This window comes from Dicentrarchus labrax, unplaced genomic scaffold (assembly GCF_905237075.1).
Source record: "Dicentrarchus labrax unplaced genomic scaffold, dlabrax2021, whole genome shotgun sequence".
Lineage (NCBI taxonomy): Eukaryota > Metazoa > Chordata > Actinopteri > Moronidae > Dicentrarchus > Dicentrarchus labrax.
Window position 1 is genome coordinate 13,603,824 of NW_026136703.1, and position 24,540 is coordinate 13,628,363.

General features: G+C 40.4%; 2 protein-coding genes across 9 annotated transcripts in view; both read left to right on the forward strand.

Moving 5' to 3' along the window:
* mboat2a (membrane bound O-acyltransferase domain containing 2a) overlaps positions 1 to 18,410 on the forward strand; it is a 43,696-nt gene extending 25,286 nt beyond the window's left edge. For all 3 annotated transcript variants that reach the window (XM_051391315.1, XM_051391332.1, XM_051391322.1), the window contains 11 exons: positions 2,206 to 2,283; positions 7,352 to 7,447; positions 8,449 to 8,504; positions 10,157 to 10,211; positions 11,000 to 11,192; positions 11,737 to 11,929; positions 12,754 to 12,857; positions 12,964 to 13,028; positions 13,353 to 13,485; positions 14,359 to 14,510; positions 15,881 to 18,410. In XM_051391315.1, the coding sequence (XP_051247275.1) occupies positions 2,206 to 2,283; positions 7,352 to 7,447; positions 8,449 to 8,504; positions 10,157 to 10,211; positions 11,000 to 11,192; positions 11,737 to 11,929; positions 12,754 to 12,857; positions 12,964 to 13,028; positions 13,353 to 13,485; positions 14,359 to 14,510; positions 15,881 to 16,046 (1,291 nt within the window). In that variant the 3' untranslated portion in view covers positions 16,047 to 18,410. The remainder of the gene's footprint in view (positions 1 to 2,205; positions 2,284 to 7,351; positions 7,448 to 8,448; positions 8,505 to 10,156; positions 10,212 to 10,999; positions 11,193 to 11,736; positions 11,930 to 12,753; positions 12,858 to 12,963; positions 13,029 to 13,352; positions 13,486 to 14,358; positions 14,511 to 15,880) is intronic.
* A 1,810-nt stretch (positions 18,411 to 20,220) lies between these two features.
* Positions 20,221 to 24,540, forward strand: part of kidins220a (kinase D-interacting substrate 220a) — a 44,349-nt gene continuing 40,029 nt past the window's right edge. For 5 of the 6 annotated variants that reach the window (XM_051386022.1, XM_051386039.1, XM_051386046.1 and 2 more), the window contains exon 1: positions 20,221 to 20,372. The gene's annotated coding sequence lies outside the window, so the exon portion shown is untranslated. Of the gene's footprint in view, positions 20,373 to 22,440; positions 22,553 to 24,540 lie in introns of those variants that run through there. The other variant, XM_051386031.1, reaches the window with a different exon arrangement.

The window sequence follows — 24,540 nt, forward strand, 5'->3', positions numbered from 1 at the left end:
GTGTCTGTGTGTCTGTGTCTGTGTGTCTGTGTCTGTGTGTCTGTGTGTGTGTGTCTGTGTCTGTGTCTGTGTCTGTGTGTGTGTGTGTTGGAGAACAAACCTAGGGAAGATTAGCCACACATCCAGATAGTGGGGGTAATGCTAACCAGGTGAAACATTACCTGGTCATCAGGTTATAGGTGATAGGGTTTAATTTGATCACCTTGCCAATAGATTGCTCTTGTACACGATGCAACTGACACTGAGCTGCGGTCGGGTCAGGTTATTTGTTGTGGCTGGGAGAGCTGATGTTGTATAATTCATTCCTGAATCAGAAACAAGAATACTTTCTAGTTAAAGCATGGCATGACAATGACACACAAAAGTATGCAAATCTGTTATTGTTCAAAATAAATTCACATTAAAAAGTTGTAATTGAACAAAATTATGTGTATGAAAAAATATGGAAGTGAAACATAGAATAGTATTAGACCATGTAAGTATAATGACTACTATTGTCAATGAGCTGTGATTAGGCGCCTCTTTACTGGGCAACAAAACAATATATAGTGTAATGTCAGGAAGAAAAGGGACATAGTATTCTGTATGTAACAAAAAAAACATTATTATTCACACAGTTCACACTTAATGATGGATCGTCCTGTTCACTTGACCAAGACATGACAGCCTCTTTGTCCAAAATGTGCCAAACTATCAATAAATTACGTTTACGTCTGTGAAAGCCTGCCAAAGAGTTTTATTTGCTACAGTAATTAATAGAGCATAAGCCCCTTTAAATATCTATAAACAGATACATTTTACAAAGCTAGTATATTGTATTTATTGCACTTGGCACAGTGCTCCAAGCTAAGTATTTATTGTTTTACACTAATTACAGGAATAAAAGTGTTCTTAGTATATATTATGCAAACAGACCTGATACACCGTCCGGAGTTGAACAAAATGTCTCGAAGAATAAGAAAGTACATTTCACACATTTTATACTGTTCCAAGACAAAAAACTCACAATCTAATTGGCTGTTTGCCCATGGTGACATTGTTTTTACCCAATAGCCGAACCAAGTTTGGGACATATTCTGCTGACACATACATAGGTGCACAGGTTGATATTAGGGATTCAAAAAGATGGGTGTAATTATTTGCTAAACCTCTCAAGCAGAGTAAGTCACAGTAACTTAGAGCCAGACACACGCTTACGTGCAATGCATCAATGCATCTGTGCACACACTTTGCGTTTGCACACTTCTATTCACACATTTTCACTTCCATTGCCCACATACACACTGTTCTGTCTTAGAGGGCACCTGGCTGCGGCCCTAGAGGATCTGCCTCGCAGATGCTGCAGAGTGTCGGTTTATTTTAGGTTGTATTCCCTCTCTGTCAGACGCACAAGCTTGTTTCTGAATGTCACTGGAGAAAACAATTGGAGATTGCTGAACAGTTGAAACAATGTCTTTTTGTATTATTTTTATCTTTTTCCTCTTCCTTCGTCAGATATTGCCGCATTCTTAACCCTTTTATTTGCTGGGTTGTTCACTTAATTCACCCAGCGTGTGTCCCCTTGTTCCCCCCGCCAACCCCTGGTGTCCTTGCCCTCTTTTGTTGACTCACTACTAACACATTGTGGCATCTCTCCTCTCCTGGAGGGCTTGACGTCGGTAGAATCACACACTGTGCCCTTCAAACACCCATCTGGTAGCTGCTGCGGCTGTTGAACTGTGTGTTTTGTTCATGTATGTGTGCTACACGGAAAGGGAGAGAGGTGGGTAAGTTAGAGTTTGATCAAGGCACACACTGTAATGGTGCTGTATAAGGAATCTTGCAGCTGGAAGGCATGTGAATCAGTGAAGAACACTGTGTGATGGTGATTGTCACTATTCTGTACTGTGACTGGAGATGACACATTACTGGTTACAAAGGTCAAGCTTCACATGGCTGATGGTGTAACTGTGGTTTCGTAATGCTGTTATTTCCTCTTCCTAATGAGTGTATGGGATGACAAAGCAGGATGTGGATGGTTATGCCGAGAGCAAATAAAGTCTAATTTAGTTTAGTACAAGGAAGAGGCGTGTCTGTGTATGTGTGCGTGTTAGAAAGACGGTTGTTTTCCGGCAAATAACAAACCAAGAAACTATGACAAGGGAATGTTAAAAGTTGAATATGAGATTAATAACTGTATCATTCATGGTGTCTGTCTCTCCACAGGTACTCCCTCCATTTCCTGGTGCAGAGCGGTTTGTCCTACAGTGTGATGATCTTCGCCGGCCTGGAGCACATGCACAAGTGAGTGCAATTGGAGCACAATTGAAATGCAGAATTGGATTATAAAAGCGTATAAGGTTTCCACTGAAATCATTTGGCATCACGGTTCCTGGAAGTGTCAGAAACACACATAATTGTGAAATTGCCTTGTCATTCCCCATATGAATAAACCTGAAATGGCAAGTAAACCAAGAAAACAAATTTGATTGCAGATAATGTTTGATAATGATCATTCTCCTATTTGCGTCTTCATTCGTTTGTCTGTGCTTTTGACCCTGGATCACGATGACGATGATTCTTCCCCCGGGCTTCCATCTGTGACCATGGCTCAGCAAGACACACGCACGCACACACGGACACACGCACGCACACACGGACACATGCACGCACACACGCACACACGCACGCACACACGCACACACACGCACGCACACACACACACACACACACACACACACACACACACACACACACACTCACACTGTCTTTGATGTTATTTTTTTACCACAATTCAAGGTTATGAGTGCAGGTGTAGGCAGTCGATCATCCCCCCCCCCCCGGGAAGAGCACTTTAAATAGATGTTATCAAATCATCACAATCACGACTGCCCTCAGAGAGGCAGGACCCAAAACCCAGTGACAGATTATCAGAATGACCGTAACCTCAAACACAAGACATGTTTATCCAGACTAGAATATGTCATTTCCACGACTAGCAATGTTTTACCTCAAGTCATATCACATTATTCCTGGAAGTTTAACCTCCTATAAAGAGCATTAGAGTGCTTTTAGCCTGGTGTCCTGTCCCTTGTGTGAGTGGGTAGAAAAGCGGCGTCTGCTTATGAAACTGAAAACTGTGGCTGTGCCCAAGCCAAACCAACACACCCTCCATCTCATTCAGAGATAAGCCCCCGCCCCCGGCCTTCGATGAAGGTGCAGCTCCGGGGCAGAGAGGAGGAGACCCACAGAGGCAGGACGCACTGACATGCTCATGTTTGCAGAGGGTGTTGAACCCACTGCCTTGGGTTTTTGCATAACAAATGAATCACTATTGCAGCAACAGGTTGAGTTTTAACTGGGGGCTCAGTGCTTTTGGCAGTTAAGTGTACAAGTCCTCCGAATGTTCATGTGGTCTTTGAACTAAGTTTGAGTCGGTTGCATTGCTTTCAAATATGTATATATGTATATGCATGTGCATATAGTCCCCTACTTTGTATAAAGTCACTATCATATGTTTACATACTGCTGTATCAAGTGCATGACACCTACCCTTGATAATGATAATACTGCTGACTAGAGATCTTGTATAATGAGAACAGTTAGGCTTGGACAAACTTTGGGAACACACCCTGAGCAGTACGCCACTCCCAAGACCAGTGCACTGTGGCAGGCCTTGTGTTCTCTATTTGTTGTTCTGCCACTCAAATGCTCGGCCCTTGGGGGAAACAGTGCAGTGTGACAGCTTTATAGAGTTGCTAAAATGTTTTTTTTTCTGGTAAACCTTGGCTTAGTGTGACTCTACACTGAGGACTTTGTGTTGTGGTGAGGCATCATATTTCATACTATTCACTGTTGTGCAGCTCTGGATCTCTCACAGTTCCCCTCTGCCGCTCCCCCACTCTTTTTGACAGGTCACATGTTGGATGTGGTGAGCAGACAGGGAATGTTCGAGACGCTTAGACCTACTTATCTAAGCGACACAGCGGTGCCTGCTGGTTGACGGCAAGGAGAGACAGGAGACTGTGAAATCGTCAGATACGGTGTGACCAATGGAGAAGGCTTTGACTGTAATGCGAGTGCCCTCTCTAATTGATACCGGTGCTATAGAAGAACCATAACAAAACTGTAATAACCCAAGACTGTTGAAGAAATCAGACATGGCATGCTATCAAGCTTGATGGAAATATAATCTTTTCAAGTGATGCAGCATGGCGATGTATTATTTTTTATTATTTACGTTTTCAAACTTTTTGGCTTGTGACCATTGAAATGAAGCAGCCCCATCACCACACAGACACAAGAAATGAAGCAGAAACTGCAGGAAAGTAAACACAAACACAATTATGTGTAGCAGAAATTCTTTCCTATCCTGTTAATCATCTTGCGACCTCTCATATGTATCGTAGGAACTCAAATGGTGCTGCAGTGCCTTCATACGTCTGTTTATTACAGTGTCGGTCAACTGACTGGCTCTCAGGCAAGTTTTGGCATGTAGGGACAGGGAGAGGGGATGTTGAGACTAGGGATGGGAATTAATACCAGTTCCATTGTCGATTCTGCTTATCCGTCCGCTTCCCTTACTGATTCTTGATCAGTTTTCTGCGTGGAAAAAAAGTCGGCCTCAACTGCAGCCGGTGAAATCCATCTCTAACATTTATACAGCGACCATTTCCATTTAGGTTTTCTTTGTCAAAGAAAAACTCTGCTAAGTGTCTTATATCATAGGATATTTTCCCTTGGTAATGGACGTGCTGCTTGGTTGGGAAGTGGTTGCACTCCTGCGTAGGGTGTTAAATACATGGCGTTCCCTGTAATTTAAGCCCACGTTGCATAGAAAGATGTTCACATTGTTGGTGTGAAATGAAGCCAAGGGTTTCTTCCTCTCCGCCATGACTCCTTTTCAGGTTACAAGGTTCCAGCAGCGTATATGCAATGAGTTTAACATTGTTTTTCAATGCGCTACTGTCAGATAAACATGTCAGCACTGATAAAAGGAATTGATAAGCTCAGAGGCATACGATGCCGAAGGATCCAGGAAATTTGGAACTGGTTCTCAACTGGAACCAAGTCCCATTCCTAGATGTATCTTGTTAACTCTTGTGCGGGCTCCTCCACAGTTTGGGAACCACAGTTAAAGCAAATTGTGCTGTAGCGTCTACATATGTCTGTTTATTTCCTGAAGCAGTGTGAGTCGACTGACTGGCTCTCAAACAAGTTTTGACTTCTATTTGCACAGTATGTCAGCCCTGTAGACATCCCAAGCTCCAGTTACAACTTATCCACAGGAGGGCCTGAATTAAGGGTGAAACGGAGGGATTGCATTCTGTTATCTGTAACATAAACATACAGTTTAATTGGAATTCATATTAGTTTTGGTGTGAAAGCATGACTGTGAACCTGCCGGTGATAAGTGTGCAAATTACCGCCTCACAGTTGCATGCTGAACAGATGGAAATTTCCTCTGGATCTGTGTAAGCATGAAGTGTGCCTCCCAGGCATTTACGATATGTACACAACCTTCGAGAGAGGTCTCTGAGTGTTCAGACATTTATTTATAGCCTGTTTTTCATTTTCATGGCTCCACGTACTGTGAGTATCCATACCTGCGGCTCCTGTGTGGCTCCTTGTCTACACGTCGACCCGTCTACCGCTGTCCCACAGTGGGAGGCCAGCCTACTTTAGTCCCAGGCTCCAGTCCGATGCCTTGAGTGGAAATGAAACACCGCCCTCCGAGCTGTGAATTACACAAACACAAATCATAGGAGGATAAAGACAGGATCCCTGGTGGGCCCACTGCAAATATAGCTGCTGCAGCACATATAGCTCATATCCTCACTGCTAACTGCAGCTGTGTGCTGCCAGTACAGAAAGCTGATCTTTGTGAAATAGGGTTGTTGCTAAGGACTGCAAATGTTAGCAGAGTCAACAGAAAAAAACGTTAAGCTTTCTTGCATTACTAAAATTATATTTGATATCATGTAGCCTAGTATTAAGCATATTTATTCTTTGTGCTAAAGCTGGTGAAATATCTGCCAAGTGTGTCATTTCTGTTGATTTTAATGCAAGTAATAGTTTTTAACAATAATGTTGGGAACGCTGTTGACCTTATGTTGCTGGAGTAGTCTGCAGGACACAACAGGATATTATCGCTTGCTTCAAGGTAAAACTCTATTCTTAGCGACTGTAACTGTAAAGCTACGTTCTTCTGTCAATGTAATTCCCTTTTTAAATAAAAAAATCAATAGCTCCAGGCTCATATTTGTCTAAGTTAATAGGCTTAGTTTCTGTCTGATTCCTGACCCCTCCTCTCTCTCTCTCTAACATTTCCTGTCTCTCTTTCTCTCTCTGCCAAATAAAGGCAAAATACCAGAAATAATCTTAAAATAAAAGAAGAAAGCTCTGCAAACCCAGCTTTGTTCCAAAAATAAATTACTCACCACAAAACACACATTTTTAACTACTATTACTGAATGTATCCATGCAGCACATTTAGATGAGGTTTGGGAATATGTAGGCGTTTGTAAAGAGCCATGTAGTCTCCCAAAATTCTTAAAAATATTGTGTACACTGAAAAACATGCCAAGTGTGGGTTGGATACAAACAGGACTTTCAGAGCACATAACAGAATTGTATTATAATTATCTTCAGTGCCTTCTCTCAAGGTTTTGTTATTAATAACAGTGTGTAGTATTCGTCTGAGTTTTTAGAAAAAGATTATTAAACGGCTTGAAAATATTTCATATTGCAGCATTGTTGAGTGGGTTCTTTTATTTCAATTTAAATGCTTGGCAGTAGAGATCAGATGGTGCCTTGGACTGCAGATACAGTACGGTCTCAGAATCAAGAGGTCCTGTTGTGTCTCATCAGCAATGCAGCCTCGCTCTAGCTGGTGTGTTGTCCTCCTTCTCGGAGCAGCACAATTCTCTTATTGTTGGCAGCAGAGGAATGCTAGCCAGCTAGCTTTGACTTGGGCTAACTCTGCAACAGCTTTTGTGCAACAGGCTTTAGTTCTGCTCTGTCTTTGGTCTACGGTAACACATTATTAGAGCCTCCTCTGCCCTTTTGTCCAATTTTCGACCCCCCCCCCATTCCATAGCTCTGCCCTGTTACTGAGGCCACTGTCTTTTATACTGTATTCCAGTACAGAAAGTTCTTGTTCAACCACAGATATGAGAACAAAGGGAGGAAAGTTTTTCGCCTCAGAACTCTTGTGGTTTTAAAGTGAATAAGATGTCATGATCACTGCGTGGATTAAATTCTTGCTATTCAAAGTGTTAGAACATATGTGTATCTGTAGCATTTATGCATTTTCACTTCTTTTTTTAAATGTATTTCTCTCATTACTCTTTTTCTCCCTTTCTCTGCACAGGTACTGCTTCATTGTGACGCTTGGCTATCTGATATTGTGTCAGATCACACGAGTCTACGTGTTTGACTACGGCATGTACTCTGCAGATTTCACAGGGTAAGCTACATTAAGACCACAGAGCGCTTTAGAATCTTTGTGGTTCTCAGTTTAAAACTGAAGACCTCCGCTGGCCTTTGAATGCTAAATGGAGCACAAATGATACTAAAAAGGGAAGTTAGCATTAAAGAGTCAAGGGAATATTGGATATGACTCAACCAGTCTGAGCTAAACAGAAGCAGGATCGTGTCACACTGCTGTGTCGGCAGGAGGACGTCAATAGCGACTATAGTTCCTTGTGGTTGGTTCCCACTCCTCCAGACTGTCTGACAATTCAAGCAGACAGCCTGCACTCCCAGCAGGGTGGGGGTGGCTAGTTGCTAAGCAACCTAATGCAAACCCATACAGCCTCTGCAAGGGCAGAGATTTCACTTTTTTCACTACCTCGATTGCTGTCCCTCTGTTTTATTTCAAAATGTCAAAGTCACGTTTTTATTAACGTCAATGTGAGCCTTGTAGCCAAATGTGCTTTGCTCTACAGGACCAAAAAGTCTATAATTTTCCTTCAATACTTTGAAGTAATTTTATTACTAACAGACCACATCTCTGGCCTGTTGCTTGTTTTTTTTACTCTGAAGCTAAACTTTATGCTGCCACCAGCAGTTTTTTTATGTATAAAATTAGACAGGAACATGCTGATGCAAACATCAGCAGAAAGATTGTATATATCTAAATGCAGGCTAAAGCACATGAGAGCAGACTTTACAATGTTCTTTAATAGAGAAGTCAAGAGGAAGAAGGATACAGAAGAAGAATAGAAAGAATATTTACAGGAAGTTCAAAATGCTCTGCAATTATACTGGAGGAAACTTCCCATTGTGACGATACTACTGCCACTGACACTGTTACTGTTATTACAAGATAAACTGGCACCATAGGCCATTAGTTACCCATGTAAAATGCAACGACATGGGCTAGGAGTTTAACATGATAAACTAAACGATAAGCGTTCAAAATAAAGATTAACTTTTCCCTTTTTCTTGTTTGATGCTCTTCATCAGGCCCATGATGGTTATAACACAGAAGATTACCAGCTTGGCGTTTGAAATACACGATGGTAAGGCGATCATGAAAATGTCTCTACGGCATATGTGTTTTCAGCGTTCGTGTGTGCATCCTCTGTGGAAAATGTGGCAGACGTGACAGAAGTGAAAATGGTTCAATTCTCTTTGGAGTTTAAAAAAAAAAAAAAAAAAAAACAGATCACAGGACCACGTTTCCAAGCCAGTAGTCAGTACTGACAATGGACTAGTGAACCAGAAAGAGAGCATAAACACAGTTATGTAATGGGGCAATGACCAAGTATGCACTCTCTCCTTCTCTCACTGTAGAGCAGTTTAATGGGCGACTTTGAACACGAGCTGAATGCTGTTAAACAGTGGATGCTAATGATTTAACCGTCAATTAGCAAAAACCAATGTACAGTATATGTAGTTAGCCATATTAGTACTGTACCATGCCAATGAGGAAGTAAGAGTTTGCCACGAGCTAATGAGCGATAAATAAAAATAGAGACTTGACACCGAGGTTAGAATATACAGCGTGATCAAGTGTCAGAGTGGCTTACAGATTGAGAGGGTGATGAGTCGCTCACAGCTTTTTTAGTTCCCACTTGGATTCTTAAGTCCCCTCAGGATATTCTAGACTGAACACAATCAGCAGTCTAATAGCAGTTTATGTATTGTTGTGTGTGTGTTGGTGGGTGCATGCATGCATGTGTATGCAGTGTAGAGTAGTGTAGTGTTTCAAATTCTGCTCAGGTCACTGATTCTCCTCGCAACTGTGAGTCTAATGAGAAACTAAGACTGTAATCCCCATCCTCAGAGAACTGTCACACCCTGATACCTGCCTGCTGTTTATACTCTCTCTCTCACACTCACACACACACACACACACACACACACACACACACACACACACACACACACACACACACACACAAAATCATATTCCAGCTCTTAAGAAAACAGAGTTAGTAAAGTAAAAGCACATCTTTTTATTCAGTTAATGTCATTAGAGGTTTAATTGTGGCCAGAGGAGCAGCAGAATTTAACTAAATAAAGCGTTGCACAATGAGCCATAAACTCAACCTTACATGTAACCCATGATGTCAAAGCAGGTCATGAGTGTTCAGTCTGAGTTTGCAATGCTGCAGGTGTTCATAAACAAAGTAAATAAAGAGCAGACTGATAAAAATAGCCCAAAGAAAGACAAAACAGACAAAAAAGTCCTATTTCATGAGGATGGATGGATGGATAGATGGATAGATAGATAGATAGATAGATAGATAGATAGATAGATAGATAGATAGATAGATAGATAGATAGATAGATAGATAGATTCAAGTTGTCACAACTTGTGTACAGGTGTGTAGGTGTGGGATGAGTAGATCAAAAGTTGCAAAAAGATGAAGGTCTGGTTATAAAACTTTGCAAACAAACGTTATATTGCAAGTTAGACAGTGTGCAGGAGTTTATTTTTGCAATTTTTGACTATCCTCCTTAGTAACCGCTATGAGGATGTCTCTCAAAGGCGTAATTTATTAGAAGATTTATTAGTAAGGAGAATGCAAAAGTACAACCAGAACACTGGAACAACCCATGTTAGATGATTAGTTTTTAGAGGTATGACTCTGGTATGGTTGGTTTTTTGGACATTTACATAAATTAAATGTATTTTTTGACTTGATCTCTTTGTGTCTGTCTGTAGGTTTGACCAAGCGAGATGTGCAGCTGACTCACAGTCAGAAATACCTAGCTATCAGGTATGTGACTCAGGTATGTTTTTACTGCTTCAGATGATGGGCTCATTCAATCAGTTTGGATTAAAAGAGTTAACGTGGTGTTAAATCAGAGTTAATGAACTCAGTTTGGAAGAAATTATTCTCTTTATTTTAATAAAGGCTTCATTGCTTTCTGCATAAAAAGTCACTTTCCGGCTCTCTCTGGTGTTGTCAAGCAGTTGTTAGGCACTCAGTATCCAGGAAACCCCACTTTCACTTCTCTCATGTGACCGGTATTGTAGGAATGCCCTACCCTCCATCGATCCTGCATTACAAATGCAGATTCCTTTCTCAGACAGCTACAGTGCTATTAGAGATGGTGCAGAAACTATGTACAAAGCAGGGTTTGGGTGGGGATGAGTTAAGGAGTTAATATGCGACAACATAGCTAAACAGAACAGAGGCTGATCAGAGACTGACCAGTGTACCTATACAATCCCAAATATGAGGCACCAAACCTTTGTTTCATAAACCTTTGCTGGGCTACTGTGAGTCAGCCGCTAACTCTCAGATGGCTACAGGGAAGGTGAGGCATTAGCAGTCAAAACGAGAGCTCTGGTTCAGGCTGTTAGATTGCTACTTCACCCAGCAGATTTAATTCTGCAAGAACATTAAGAAACTATAAAACCTCCAGTTAAAGCACTCAGGTTTTTCCTGGACATTTTGATACAATGCAGCATTTTTTTTTACAGCCTTTACTGTGTATGTTGGGGTTACCACACTGCATGAAACAATATGTCTGCTCTTGTCTCTTCCCTGGGGCCTTTAAGGCGGATGCCCAGCTTGCTGGAGTACTTGAGCTACAACTGTAACTTCATGGGCATCCTCGCAGGCCCCACGTGCTCTTACAACAACTACATAGCATTCATCGAAGGCACAGGCTACCAGCCACGCCACCAGGAGAACGCCAACGCCAACGGCAAGGAGAATGGGAAGTACAAGCAGAGTGAACCCTCACCCAAGGTACAACACAATTTTTTGTGCAAATACTCAAATAGACCTACATTCTGTGCTTCGGCGGGGAAAAAAACATTCTGAAATTCTTTAAACCCTCAAATAGAGTAATTTAATGAGTCGCTAAGATATAACAAAATGGGACTTTAAACTGCAGTCCTCTTTTTAAATAGTAATAGAGTTGTTTAAAGGGGTGCAGGTTAGTTATAATTCATTTGGTTCCCTTTTAGAGAAACAGCAACATGAGACATTATTGAGAATTTAATGACGCAAATATCTAAGCCTCAAGGTTATTTGTGTTTCCTTAATGCATAATACATTAATAATTAAATTACGCTCCAGAATTTGTTTTTGTCTGTGAAGAGGTTGGAACAGAGGTAAAAGCTGGCGTCGCTAAATATAAAACACGAGAGAACCCTCAAGGGCTTAACCTCAAGTCAACTTAACAAGAGTTTTTGAAATACAACTATCATGCCTCCTACTATGGTTATTGTTGTTTTTGTTTTGGGTTGCTTCTTTTGTATCCCACGCTCTAATCTCTCCTCCAACCCAGAATGACGTCATCTCCAAGCTGTGCACATGTGCCATCTCACTGGCCATCTATCTGTCGCTGTGCAAGCTGCTCCCGGTGGAGCACTCCATAGACGATGACTTTGTCAGCTCCACACCCTTCTACCTTCAAGTCATCTACCTTTACCTGGCCATGCTGGCGTTGAGGCCAAAGTACTACTTCGTCTGGACGCTTGGTGAGTTGGTCAGACAGTGATTTACACGTAACTCAGTATAAGATGTCTGTTTTCGTCTGTCAATAATGAACCTTTTTTTTTTTTTTATTGGGATCTGTGCAGGAATATATAACACTTAAAACAGTGAGAAATACAATTGCCTTTTATAATGTGCCATAGAGGAATAAGAGCATTAGGCACTGACCCCGCTAGACCCGGAACAGTAACATACACTCACAGTAAGAAAACAACAACTTACCACTTAAAAACAACTGTACATAAACATACTAACGAGGATGTTCAATTGCACGTTAATGTTGCACATTTACTCCTAAAGAAACCCCAAAAAAGACAAATTAAGCAACGACACAAACACCAACTAAAAAAAATAAACGTAAAAGCCGTAGAAACCGCCTGTCAATAATCAACTTTGACTGAAGACTCTGCTACTTCCCCCGGAAGAGTTTAATTGCTTTACTCTCAGAACAAAGTGAGTGAATATGGAGTTACAGCAAGACTCATTGGAGTGGTTTGAACTCACTGAGCTGTTCTGGCTTCTGAGATTTTGGTTATTTTTAAAGTAGTCTGTACAGTATGTTGAGATGCAGCCTAAAAAAAGGCCCTCTTATTTAACAGCGTTTCCTGGCGCAACAGTGCCATCTAGTGCTCAATTGAAAACTGCAGCTCTTCATTCTTACCGATGACAAATACATGTGATGCTGTATCTCCATCTGTTTCTGTCACTGCTTCACAAACTAATGTATTCTAAGGATGGGGAGCGGCTGTCGTTCTTTACTGTTGTTGCTGTTGTAGTACTCAGACACATTTGTACCTTTCCTCTGCAGCTGATGCTATCAACAACGCTGCCGGATTTGGCTTCAATGGTTACAACAAAGATGGCTCCCCACGGTGGGACCTGATATCAAACCTCAGAATTCTGGACATTGAGGTTAGGATCTTTTTTTTTTTTTTTTTTTTTATGAGACCTATTATATCTAGATAAAGGCCTCTTTCAGACAAAACCTAAATGTATATTGTTTTGGGTCCTATTTCAGTTTGCCACCAGTTTCAAGAGTTTCCTAGACAACTGGAATATCCAGACAGCCCTCTGGCTCAAAAGGTAAAAACATTTGTGTGACGTTCGTGTGAGCAAGCCCTGGCTGAAGTGGGTTGTGGAAAGATAAGCATGATGCATATCTGCATATCTGCATATCTGCATATCTCAAGTCTAGCATTTAGATTTGAATCACATTTGACTGAAACCATAATTTGAATGGTTGGATTGCAAACATGCCACATAAGGACTGATAAAATACACACAAAAAAACACTCATATTACAAAAACAAACATTTAGTGTCTGGACGTTTGGAATGAAACCTTTCATTTGTTTCTACTTTAATTGTTCTGACCTAACACTGGCTGTTATGTCAATATTCTCCCCAGGGTGTGCTATGAGCGCTGTGCCATCAACCCTACTGCAGCCACTTTCTTGCTGTCAGCCATGTGGCATGGGGTGTACCCAGGCTACTACCTGACCTTCCTCACTGGCATTGCCATGACCATGGCTGCACGTGCAGTGAGTACACACACTTTGTCTTTTCAGAACCTATTGTTGAAGCATTTCCTAGCCAGACTCAGCCTAATAGATCAATATGTCATAATTCTTGAGTGGTACATTATGCCCTTGCAGCCTGGGAATCATAATTTAGAGGCTGAATCCTACAGCCATAATTGATTTTTTGCCAGAAATTAGATTTATTTGTTTTTCCATCATTCTGCAGGAGTCTAAGATCTCTTTAGAGTTACCAGTGCTGCTTAGCAGACCCACAAACACGCAACAAAATCCCTTTATGTAGAGTAAGGGGATAATGATAAAGTAGTTTACCACCTATGTCTTATGTTTAAGGCCATTACCACTAATCTTTGCCAAGCCAGACCTTTTCACTCTGGTCTTGTGAAAGAAGAAGCCTAGAGGATATTTATGTAGAGACAGTGGAGTGATAGTACAGGCAGAAGCTAACTCTAATTCTGGATAATCTACTTGGGAAAGGGTTGATTAACTGAAATGCCAGTGCAGTAAATTTGTTGTGCAGGTGAGTTCCTGCAGGGACTTTGTTCTTCTTTGTCTAAAAGAGGACAAGGAGACCACTGACCCAGTTACACCATAAAACTACTGGCCACTGCCACACGGACATGTACGGAGATAGATTTCTCTGAAGAGTTGGAAAGATGGAAACAGATGGAGAGAGGGGAAGGGAGAGAGAAGGATGAGCAGATAAACAAAAGTAGGCAGTAATGCCTGCTGCAGATTTCAGAAGCTAGGTCAGTTGGTTCAATTAAAGTCTAGTTTACTTCACAGCAGAAAGAGTAGAATGCAATTTAAAGTTTACAGTTCATTCACTTGAAAATAATGTTGAGAACTCACGGGATGTTTTTCTTGCTCTTCCAGGTAAGGCACAACATCAGACCGTACTTCCTGGTCTCTGACTCGTACAAGTGCATCTATGATGTCATCACGTGGGCATGGACTCAGATTGCCATTAGCTATACAGTGGCGCCATTTGTCCTACTTGCTGTGGGACCCTCACTCAAATTCTACAGGTATGTGTGTTCAGCTGAATATTGTGTTGATATTGATTCAATATTGCTTTAAGGGATCGTTGTTGGAGTCCATGAAACAAAACATCAGTGTTCAAGAGAGAATACTATGGCCTCTGCTTTTCTGTTGAGTAATCAGTAGAGTGAGTTTTGTTCCCTGCTGTTGTGTAAAGTGTTATATTAAGCATGTAAATGAAGTTACTGGCTACGGTGTTGAAATTAACACTTTTTCATTAGCCTGGTTCCCTCTTGTCAGGCCGTAACAGTTAACGAGACAGCTTAATGATCGAAAGATGGGGAGGATTGATGAGGAGGAAATAAAATGAGCGGCCCTAACGTTGCTCGGCCGCTGCCATGAAATAAAGGGCCAACAATGGTCAGTGTCATTCAGATGAGGACTGCCATTAAATCAGCACGTGGCTGCCAAACAGGCGATAGAAAACTGACTCATTAAAGCAGGAGGGGTCGGGGAGAAGGAGGCAGCACATAAGGAGGAGTGTAACGGGATAGTCTGACAAGTTGTTGGTCTTTCCTGTTTTAGATCATTTTTGCGAGTTTTCTAGAGCGCTTTTCTAAAATTTTACTAAACCTTATTTAGTTACGTTAAATTCCTTCTTCTCGCATATGCCACACAATTAGCCTCCTCCCTTATTATGATGCATATTATGGGGTTGTCAGTCGCCCTTCCTTTCTCAAAGCTATTATCTGTTTGCGGTCGATTTAAAGTAACAAGACTAAGAGTCTACAACCACTCTGTGAGGTTGTATCTAGCACAGGCTAATGCTAACATTAGCGCGCTTACATAGTGATGTTAAGCAGGTATAATGTTAACCTTGATAACCATCTTGGTTTAGTGTGTTAGCAACATTTGCTTATAAGCACTCAACACTAAGTACAGCTGAGGCTGATGGGAATGTCATTAGTTTAAGTATTCGGTATGCATTGGACAAATGAAACTTTTAACCTGATGTTGGTGCTCGATGAAAAGTTATTACAGTTTATAATGTGGGGAACGTGAATGTTTGCTGCAAATGTAATATAGTTGTTTAGACATTTCACTAAAAGCCAAAAATTTCAACTTCTTGGTAGTGCAAGAGGAAAGGTCAGGGGATCCCCAAATTCATTTGGATTCATCCTCTGGGGACCATGAATGTATTTCTTGGCAATTCATCCAAGATGTCCATGATATTTAATATATCTTGAGATATTTTAAAGCAGTAGACTGGCTGACCGACATTGCCATCCCTTGTTTTTTAGCTCCACTAACACTCTAATAAATTGACTTATAATTTTAGGCTTTCTTTTATTCTCCAATGGCTACTTGTAATAAACTGTGTTGAGATGCTAATTCTCACTTTGTGATGTCTCTGCAGGTCCTGGTACTTCTGCTTACACCTCCTCTGTCTCCTGGTGGTACTCGTCCTACCTGTCAAATCGAGACGCCGGCAGACCAAAGAGCAGCAGGACAGCCTACAGGACAACCAGACAGACCACAACAGCACAGACAACAACTGCAACCAGAAAGACAAAGCCACATGAGGCCCAGGACAACAACGCACAGTCCCTTCAGCATCAGAAACATTTAAGACGAACTAGAAACCACAGAGAGCTGGAGTGTGGCGGGTCTGTTTACCCTTACAAAGAACCAAATACCGGACACTCTGAACATCCTAACAGACAGGAAACACAAGTCAATGTTCTGTCAAAACTTCCAGTAGCAAGGATGACAGCAATCACACTTCTGACATGGATAAAGAGACCAGGATGTAAACTAATGAGTGATAGTGGTTACTTAACATTACATTAGTGGAAATGAAGACTTCCAAGCTGCCTTAAACCCTCTATGTACTCGTGTGGTGAAATAACAGTTGGATGGCAGTCTGCAAGAACCTAAATGCAGTTTCACCATTGTAGTGTGAGGTTATAGAAACAGAATAGAAGTGCAGTATGTGGAGGGTTTTTGTCATTGTCTGGATACAAGCCTCTGTTGAGCGGCTAATGGAAAAATGTGTTCATGTAAAAGAAACATAACCTTTATCATCAGCTGCCAATTTCAAACAGGCCTTAGGATCCTCAAAACATCGTTTGATTTCTATGTCTTTTTTTAAAATCTTTATTGGAGAGAAGACTTCACATTGTACGTGTTTTGTATTTAGATGTTTGTGACAACACTATTTGAAATCCATTGTCAAGGTTTATTTTTCTGCGATGAATTGACTTTGTCTGTCATAGAGAGTCCCAAAGAGGAATTCAGATCTCATCTGCCTCCAGCAGTGGAAAGTCTAAAAGAAGCACTCAAGAGTTACTAAATGGATTTCTGTTTCTTTTTATATTTTTCATTTCTGCTGCTTTTTTTGACAAACATGACTCATCAGATAAATGTGTGTTGCAAAGGGAGTTTATTTACCCTGTCATGATTTACATTTCTTTTAAAAAAATTTCTTACTTGGGTTTCAGGGGTGTGATTTTTTTTTTTTTCACGTTCAGGTTTCCTCTGTGTTCAAATGTCTTGCCTCTGTAATACAAGTATCCAAAACTATTTAAAAACTAAATAAAATGGAATAATTGGGGACACACAGTGGATTGTTAACGTCACTATTGAACACTCGTACATTTTAATTAATTGTCTTAAATGCTACAAATGTAACAGAAAACACTGAAAACGTATTTAATTTATATAGGTTTCATAGCCATAATTATTATAAGCCAATTGAATGTAAAAGAAACATTTCCAATTTGATGCACAGTGCGGGGAAAAAAACGTATTGCATTCAGGCTGCAAATTCTTTATGTGTGCAATTTGCATTTGTCTGTGAGGAAATCTGATAGTTATTTATGTATGTGACATCATAACATTGTACAAAATTCAAAGACAGACCAGCTGTTGTGGTAAATGGTCTTATTTCATATTGTGTGCACTTATGTTAGAATAGGGGGTGTTTCAGGGTGCATTTACTGTAGGGTGTAAGAGACACTGGTTCCCCATGTTGTTTTGGTCCATGGCTCACCTTAAGCCTTTCAAATCATCCAGTTTACTCTTTACAACACGCAGCAGTTCACACAGCCACCCATGTGATTCATTTTGTTTGTTTCCTTAGACATTTTTATGGATTTTGTCAAGAAAATGTTGTCGTTTCTTGCAGTGGAGAAAACTTAAAAGGCACCTCACTGTTGTTTTAACAGTCAGAAGACACATTTTTACGTATCTGTTAGAGCAGGAAATAGTCTGGGGATTCAAAGCCCACAATATCATAAACACTTTGAAGTTGTGCATTTTTTTTCTCTCTAAAAATTGTCAGTAATTGGAGTTGATTTGGTGCATTTGTGTCATGTAAAATAACAAAGCAGCAGAGGTGAGGTGTGAAGTATGGACCTCTTTTATTTCTTTTTAAGATTTTCTAACATTTGCATATTCCTGCCATAACTGTGTGTGCGTGTGCGTGTGTGTGTGTGTGTGTGTGTGTGTGTGTGTGTGCGTACAAGTATTCATGTGATCCGTACATGTCGATGTGGTCTCATGTGAACTATATTTGTAGCCTGGGCCCTGCGTAGGTGAGTGTGGCCCACTTTAAGGGAAAGGGATGTCATTCTACAAACATAGCGATTGTTGCACTGCATGGCCACCCAAACCAGCAGATCAATGCAAACTGCTCCATATGTCCAAAGTGCCAAATCAAGAATGGCGGATTTTGTTTTGTGTGTATGTGAGCATGCGTGCCTGCGCGTGTGTGTTTTGCGTGCGTGCGCGTGCATGTGTCCATGTAGTATGTGTGTACGTGCGCCTGTGTAACGTAATGGTTATTTTTGTGTCAGAAGGAAATTTATTGAAAGATTTGTATAACAGTACATTAAAACTCTGATTTATGTGGCAAAATAAAGAGAAATTATTTTTAAACACTAAAACTGATGTTTGGAAAAAATACATCTTGTTTTGTTTTTAGTTTAGTTGTAGTTTAGTTGATATTAGCAGTAAAATGTTACCTTTTGATCCAACGCATACTGATGCACCAAAGGGAAAATCCATACATCACACAATATCCCTGCATTACTGTGGTGCATGATAATACGTCCTTTTTCACGCCAGACAATTTGACTTGTCTTAGCAAGAAAAGCGTGAATGAAACAACATTGGCTCAATTCCACAAGTGCTGTCAGTGGGCCTGTATGCACTGCACCCAAAGCCCTTGAAATACATCACCTAAATGTTAATTATTACACCTTTACTTTTTCTGCAATGACATGCCAAAATGTCTACTGTGAAAAAAGGTCAGTTACAAAGCTGGTGTTGCTGCAACCGGCTGAAATGTTACAATATCACATCGATTTTAAAGAAAAAGAAAGAAGTTCCTGCAATGCTTTCTACATATGGCGCTGAAGTGCACAGGTTTAACTGATACAGTTAATAATGGCTGTATTCCTTCAGCTGCTTCAGTTTCAGAGTCATTGTTAAAGTTATCAGAAGCACCGAGGCTTTTCTGCTGCTATCACAAGTCATAATAGCTGCTTTTGTTGTTAAAATGTTCTCATGAAGAGGTTTGTTTTGTGAACTTCACAAGTACTTTACAATAGGATGTTGCTGTGCCTTCACTTCTTAACCACTATGAAATATTCCAGTGCAGTTAGTGTGCTCCAATATCACCACCAACTGTAGAGCAAAGAAGTTTACTTAGTGTCAGACACATTCACAAATCAGTTGTTTAAACAAATCATAATTCAAACTACTGGGTCCAATATACATTTAAAGTGTCATTTATGTGTATAAGCAGTTGTCTGACTCACCCACAGAAACTTTTTTGGGACATGCCCTCTCTTGGTTAGCACTTTATATTGTCATAAATTAACCCTAACTCTTAGGTTCTTCTTCTGTTGTTTAATGCACACATAAACATAACAGGAAATAGAGCAGAGACCTGTGTAAAGATCAGTGGTGGAAGATCAGATCCTTTAGTAGGAAGTAGCAATACCATATAAAAATACTCTATTATTAGTCAGAGTTCTGCATTTTAAATAATTTTAAGTAAAAGTATCAAAAGTATTGATCATACAGGAAAATGACTCCTTAAGTGTCTATTATGTTTTATATTATTATCACAGATGCATTAATGTGTAAGCATCATTTAGCTGCTGTTAATGATTTCGACATAACACTATTTTATATTATGTCTCATGTAATGGAAAACAATAGACCTTTTCACAAGCAGCCGTTTTGACATATGTTAGGGTAAATAGTTTTTTTTTTTTCTAATGATACTATTAAGGTAGTAAGTCAGGGTGCTGCTACTGTGCATGTTGGCTCACTGGTAAGGCGCTGATACTGGCAACACCTGTGTTTACCCTACTATTTCTTGTCAAAATGACTGCTGTGAAAAAGGTCTATTAATAATAATTTATATTCTCATTTTTTAAATAGGAATAAGCAAAAATACCAACTATAGATGTCAAATGAATTTAAGTCCAGTATAGAAAGTAGCCTATAATTCAGTGCAGTGTTTGAATGAATGTACTATCCTCTTATGCTGGTGATAATACCCGGATAGTGGTTAAATCCAATCAGTAATAACGATTAAAAACTGTTCCTCAAAACATTAATCCTGTCAGGTGGCTCTTGTACTAGACAAAATCTGATCACGGTCGGGTGGGGTGGGGGTTCCTGACCCCGTCTGCTCCAGCGCTGTAACCACAGATAGTAGCAGGAGGAGGAGGAGGAGGAGGAGGAGGAGGAGGAGCCAGCAGCAGCAACCAGGGAACAGGTTAACGTAAAAAACATACAGAAGCCACAGTATGACGTAAATAAAAGTGGCATTTTTGGCTATTTTCTCCGGCCCGGAAACAAAATACAAACGGTCACAGAGCAGCCCAGCTTAGGTAAGATGATTTAAGATAGTGTACTGTACTTTTTTTGGGGGGGGGTTTAGAGATAAAAGTGAAGTAAGGACCTGTAGCCACTCCGAGCTAGCTAACGTTAGCATGTTAGCCGTTGGGAGTTTCGCTAGCGAGTGTTTTTGCTGTTTGCTTCCTAGTGACAGCTAAACACGGTCTGATTGTAACATCCTCGTCTTAAACCGCCTATCAGAGACCAATACAGTCAATTATACCTTTTACTTTACAGCCACACGTGTTATGTCTGCCTGTCTGTCTGTCTGTCTGTCTGTCTGTGTGTGTGTGTCTCATCCAGATGTTTACTTTTTGACAACCTGGAGACACGCAGTCAGAGCGGCTGTTGTGCCACAAGTTGTTGTTAGAAATGTAGTTTTAAGTTGTAGATTGAGGCAGGAAACACACAGTCTGTGTATCCCCACTATGTTGAAACGGTGTCTTAGTTGGCTGTGTGTCAGAACTTCCCTCCAGCAGCTGCTATGACCGGGGGATTTGTTCCAAGCTGAAGGTTTACTGAGTTATGGATAACCTTTCAAAGTTACCCCCCACCCCCCACCAGACAACTCAGTGAACTTGTTTTCTGGAGCAGACCCTGGTATGTGTTAAGGGAACTGAATCCTCAGCAGTTTCAAACCCACATGACAAACCACGAAGAGCTGACTGGTTAAATTTAGAGATCCTATCCAGTGTTGCCTCCCAAGTCCAGGTTTGTGTGTGTGTTCAGATAACAGCACAGCTGACAAGGAGTTTTGTTTTTCATGATGATATCAAGAGGTCTGTGTTTTTACCTAAATACTGGACTATATCTGACCTGAAAGTAGACATTTTTGTATAATAATATTGATGTGCAGTGAAACCAGACACATATATATAATCTGATTTAGTTGCCCTAAATTAGTTTTTTTCAGCTTTAAAGTTATGTGATGAATATTTCTGTTTTTAGTGCTTTAGTGGGCAAACTGGAAAAAAACAGCAAATACCTCTACCTTGGTCATTGTAGCCACTTTACTACTAATTTCCTTTTTCAAAATGTCTTCCTGTGTGCCTCCCTTCTTATTCTTGTTTGTAAACGTTTGCTAAAACCCTAATACCGTCTTTACAGAGTTGAAATAATTAGTCAATTAATCCATTAGTCAAGATTAATCTGCAACAATATTGATTATGAAGTATTTTTTTGTCTTTAGAATCTCCTAAAAGCTTTCTTTAAAGGTCCAGTGTGTAACATTTTGGAGGATCTGTTTAGAAATAGAATATAATATCCATAGGTTCGGTTTCATTAGTGTATAATCACCTGAAAATAAGAATCACTGTTTTTGGTACCTTTTTAGAATGAGCCTTTTTATCTAAAGACCACTAGAGTCGCTTTCTGAGGTGGCTGCCGTGTTGAACCGCCATGTTTCTACAGTAGCCCTTAACAGACAAACCAAAAGCTCGCTCTAGATAGGGCCATTTACGTTTTTTGCACGTTTCACAGCTACCATAGTATCTCCCTCGCGCAAGCAACTTAAAGATTTCAGTTTGTTTTGGGGAACATTGTAACACATCTTTCACTATTTTCTTTATTATTTTAGAGACCAAATGATAAACTTATAAATTGAGAAAAGATTTAGGAGAATAATCTCTAATGAAATGAATTGTTAGTTGCAACCCTGCTCTAAAATATACACAATTCATTTATAATTGTAGGTGTTTTTGTTGTTGTTGATTTTGCCAATATTTTCCTGCCCATCCCAGAGTTTAATAGATTTCTTATGGTCAATAGTAGTTGACCTGTAAATAAAACTCCAGTGTTTCAGGATAATTTTACCATTTAACATTTTGCCTTTAATTGATGAGCACTTTTAAAACCAAATGTTACTTTTACATTTGCATTACTCATAGAATTAAATCACACTAATTAGGCCAACATCTTAATTGTCTCTGCTCTTTTATCTGTATTAGTTGGTGCTGAGCCAGTGCATGTAAGGAATAAAAATCCGGTCGCGTGTGTCTATTGTGCTGGGAATAGATGGGCGTAGACCAGCCCCCTCATCTAATATTCATCCTTGAGTGAAAGGGGGATGCTGAGCGTGAGCCCGGCAGTGCTTGTTGATACTGTGTGTGAGTCAGGAAAGGATAAAGATTGGTGCTGAATAGACATATAAGCAAAAGCTTCACCCTACACCAAGGTAAGGGGTTCCTCTGTTCGCCTTTTTATTGTTTTTTAGAGGCCGTGTGTCACTTAACTGCTTTAAATCATTTATTTTAATGGCTTTTTACTGCTTTTATTGGCGTGTTTTTCTGCTGGTTTTTACTGGCTGCTTGTGTTGTTAAAGGGATGTGTGTGGGCTCCCACCTGATCATTGCTCAACAGAGAAAGAGCCAAATGTGTACTGATTGGTTCTTGTGTGGCGTTATCGTCCACCCATTGTGCTGAGAGACAAGGAAGCTGAGGAGGGTGTGTCAACAGGCTCCTATTGCCTTCACTGTAAACAAAGGATTTTTTTAATTCATGCCTGACACTGTCTGATAGGGGAGAACAGCTGGCAGGTGATCTCTGCCTCGAGAAACAGGGTCAGACTTTAGAAAAAAAAATGTAAATAATATGATTGGCTCTGAATTTGTGTCTGCTTTGGGCCTTTGTACTGAAAGCCCAACAGGCGTGTGACATTTAAGCATTTATTAACCTGAGCCTGAGCTGCTTGTCTCACAGATTATGATGAAATAGTGAGCAGCATGTGCTTGCTAGTCTTTATGTGAAATCCATTGCCAAGGCAACTTGCAAGCAAATGAATGCAGCTTATTAATCCTGTGTTACTGTGGGCAGGAAGTAAGTCTGACCATGATGGAAGAGCCCAACTTGATGAATCATTAATGAGTTTTTCATCGATTGGATGAATCCCTGCTACAGCTGAAACAACCATGTTTGAGGGGGGTTTCTTTTGTCATATATGTAATGTTTTGACATCTATTTTCCTGAAAAAATCGTGTCAGTGCAGAATAGTCACAGAAATGTCATTTGTCAGTACCTCCGGTGGAAAAAATGTCTGGGTTTAAAATTCTTTAGAACGGTGCAGCCTAATTATAGATAATCTCCCCAAAGTGGGCCGTCTGCATTGATTTGTCAGATTCAATTGCTTAACTGCGTCTTACTCCTGTTTTCCCATCAACGCAAAGCAGTTTCGGCGAAATAGTGTGAACTGTGCACCTATTGTACTTGAAACTTAAAACAAGCAGCACTTGTTTAATGTACACAAGTTTCAGAAAAATCCAACTCAAGGCAGTGGAGGCGGATGGGAGAAGTGAGGTTGGTCTTGATATAACTGGAGCGCACAGTCCAGTGCACCAATTGTCCCAAGGCTTCATTAAATCAAGGGATCAAAGTTTAAAGTCTGTTGTTTGTCTTCAGAGGTATTTGATGACTTAGGGAACTTTTGCGAGCGGAGCATTGTGATTGCTCTGCCTTCATTATACTGAACAGACAAATTTCAGTTCACGTTTTCAGCTTGAGCAGGCAGACTGAACTAAACTGAACTGAACCAAGTGCCCCTGTTAGCCCTTGTGTAATGAGCATGTTCAGTCCTATTGTAACCAGACTTTTACATTCTTCTTAAAACGGGCACATATCATCGTTTCCTAAAGGTTGAGCACTCTATTTGTGGTGGTGTGTGTGTGCATGTGTGTATGTGCCTGATATGACAGGGAAGGCAGATGCAGGTGCTTGTACAGCCAAATGACACTTTCTGACAATCTGCCTTTACTTATAAGAGTAAAAAATAGATAGAAAAATGCATGGAAAGAATGTATATACAAATATAAGCAAGCAAACATACACACAGGCAAAACATAGAAGAATTTTCATGTTGTTGTATTTTTTCAAAAAGAGTGTTTTTAAAAAACAAAATGACACTTTTGTGATTGTATGTCTTGATGTTTATAGCCGGGCAAAAAGATGTAGCATCTGTTGCTTGTTTGTATGGGTGAGTTTGTGCGTGTGAGCTGGTTTTGGACAGTACTTGTTTATTCCATAGCATCACTTCAAAGATACACCACACCCTCTTCCTGTCTTCGATTTAACGACTGTACTTCCTTCTCAGTAGTGTTTTACATTTAGCTGTGCAGGCCAGATAGATACCATTGGCATCTCTCTCTCTCTCTCTCTCTCTCTCTGAATGCT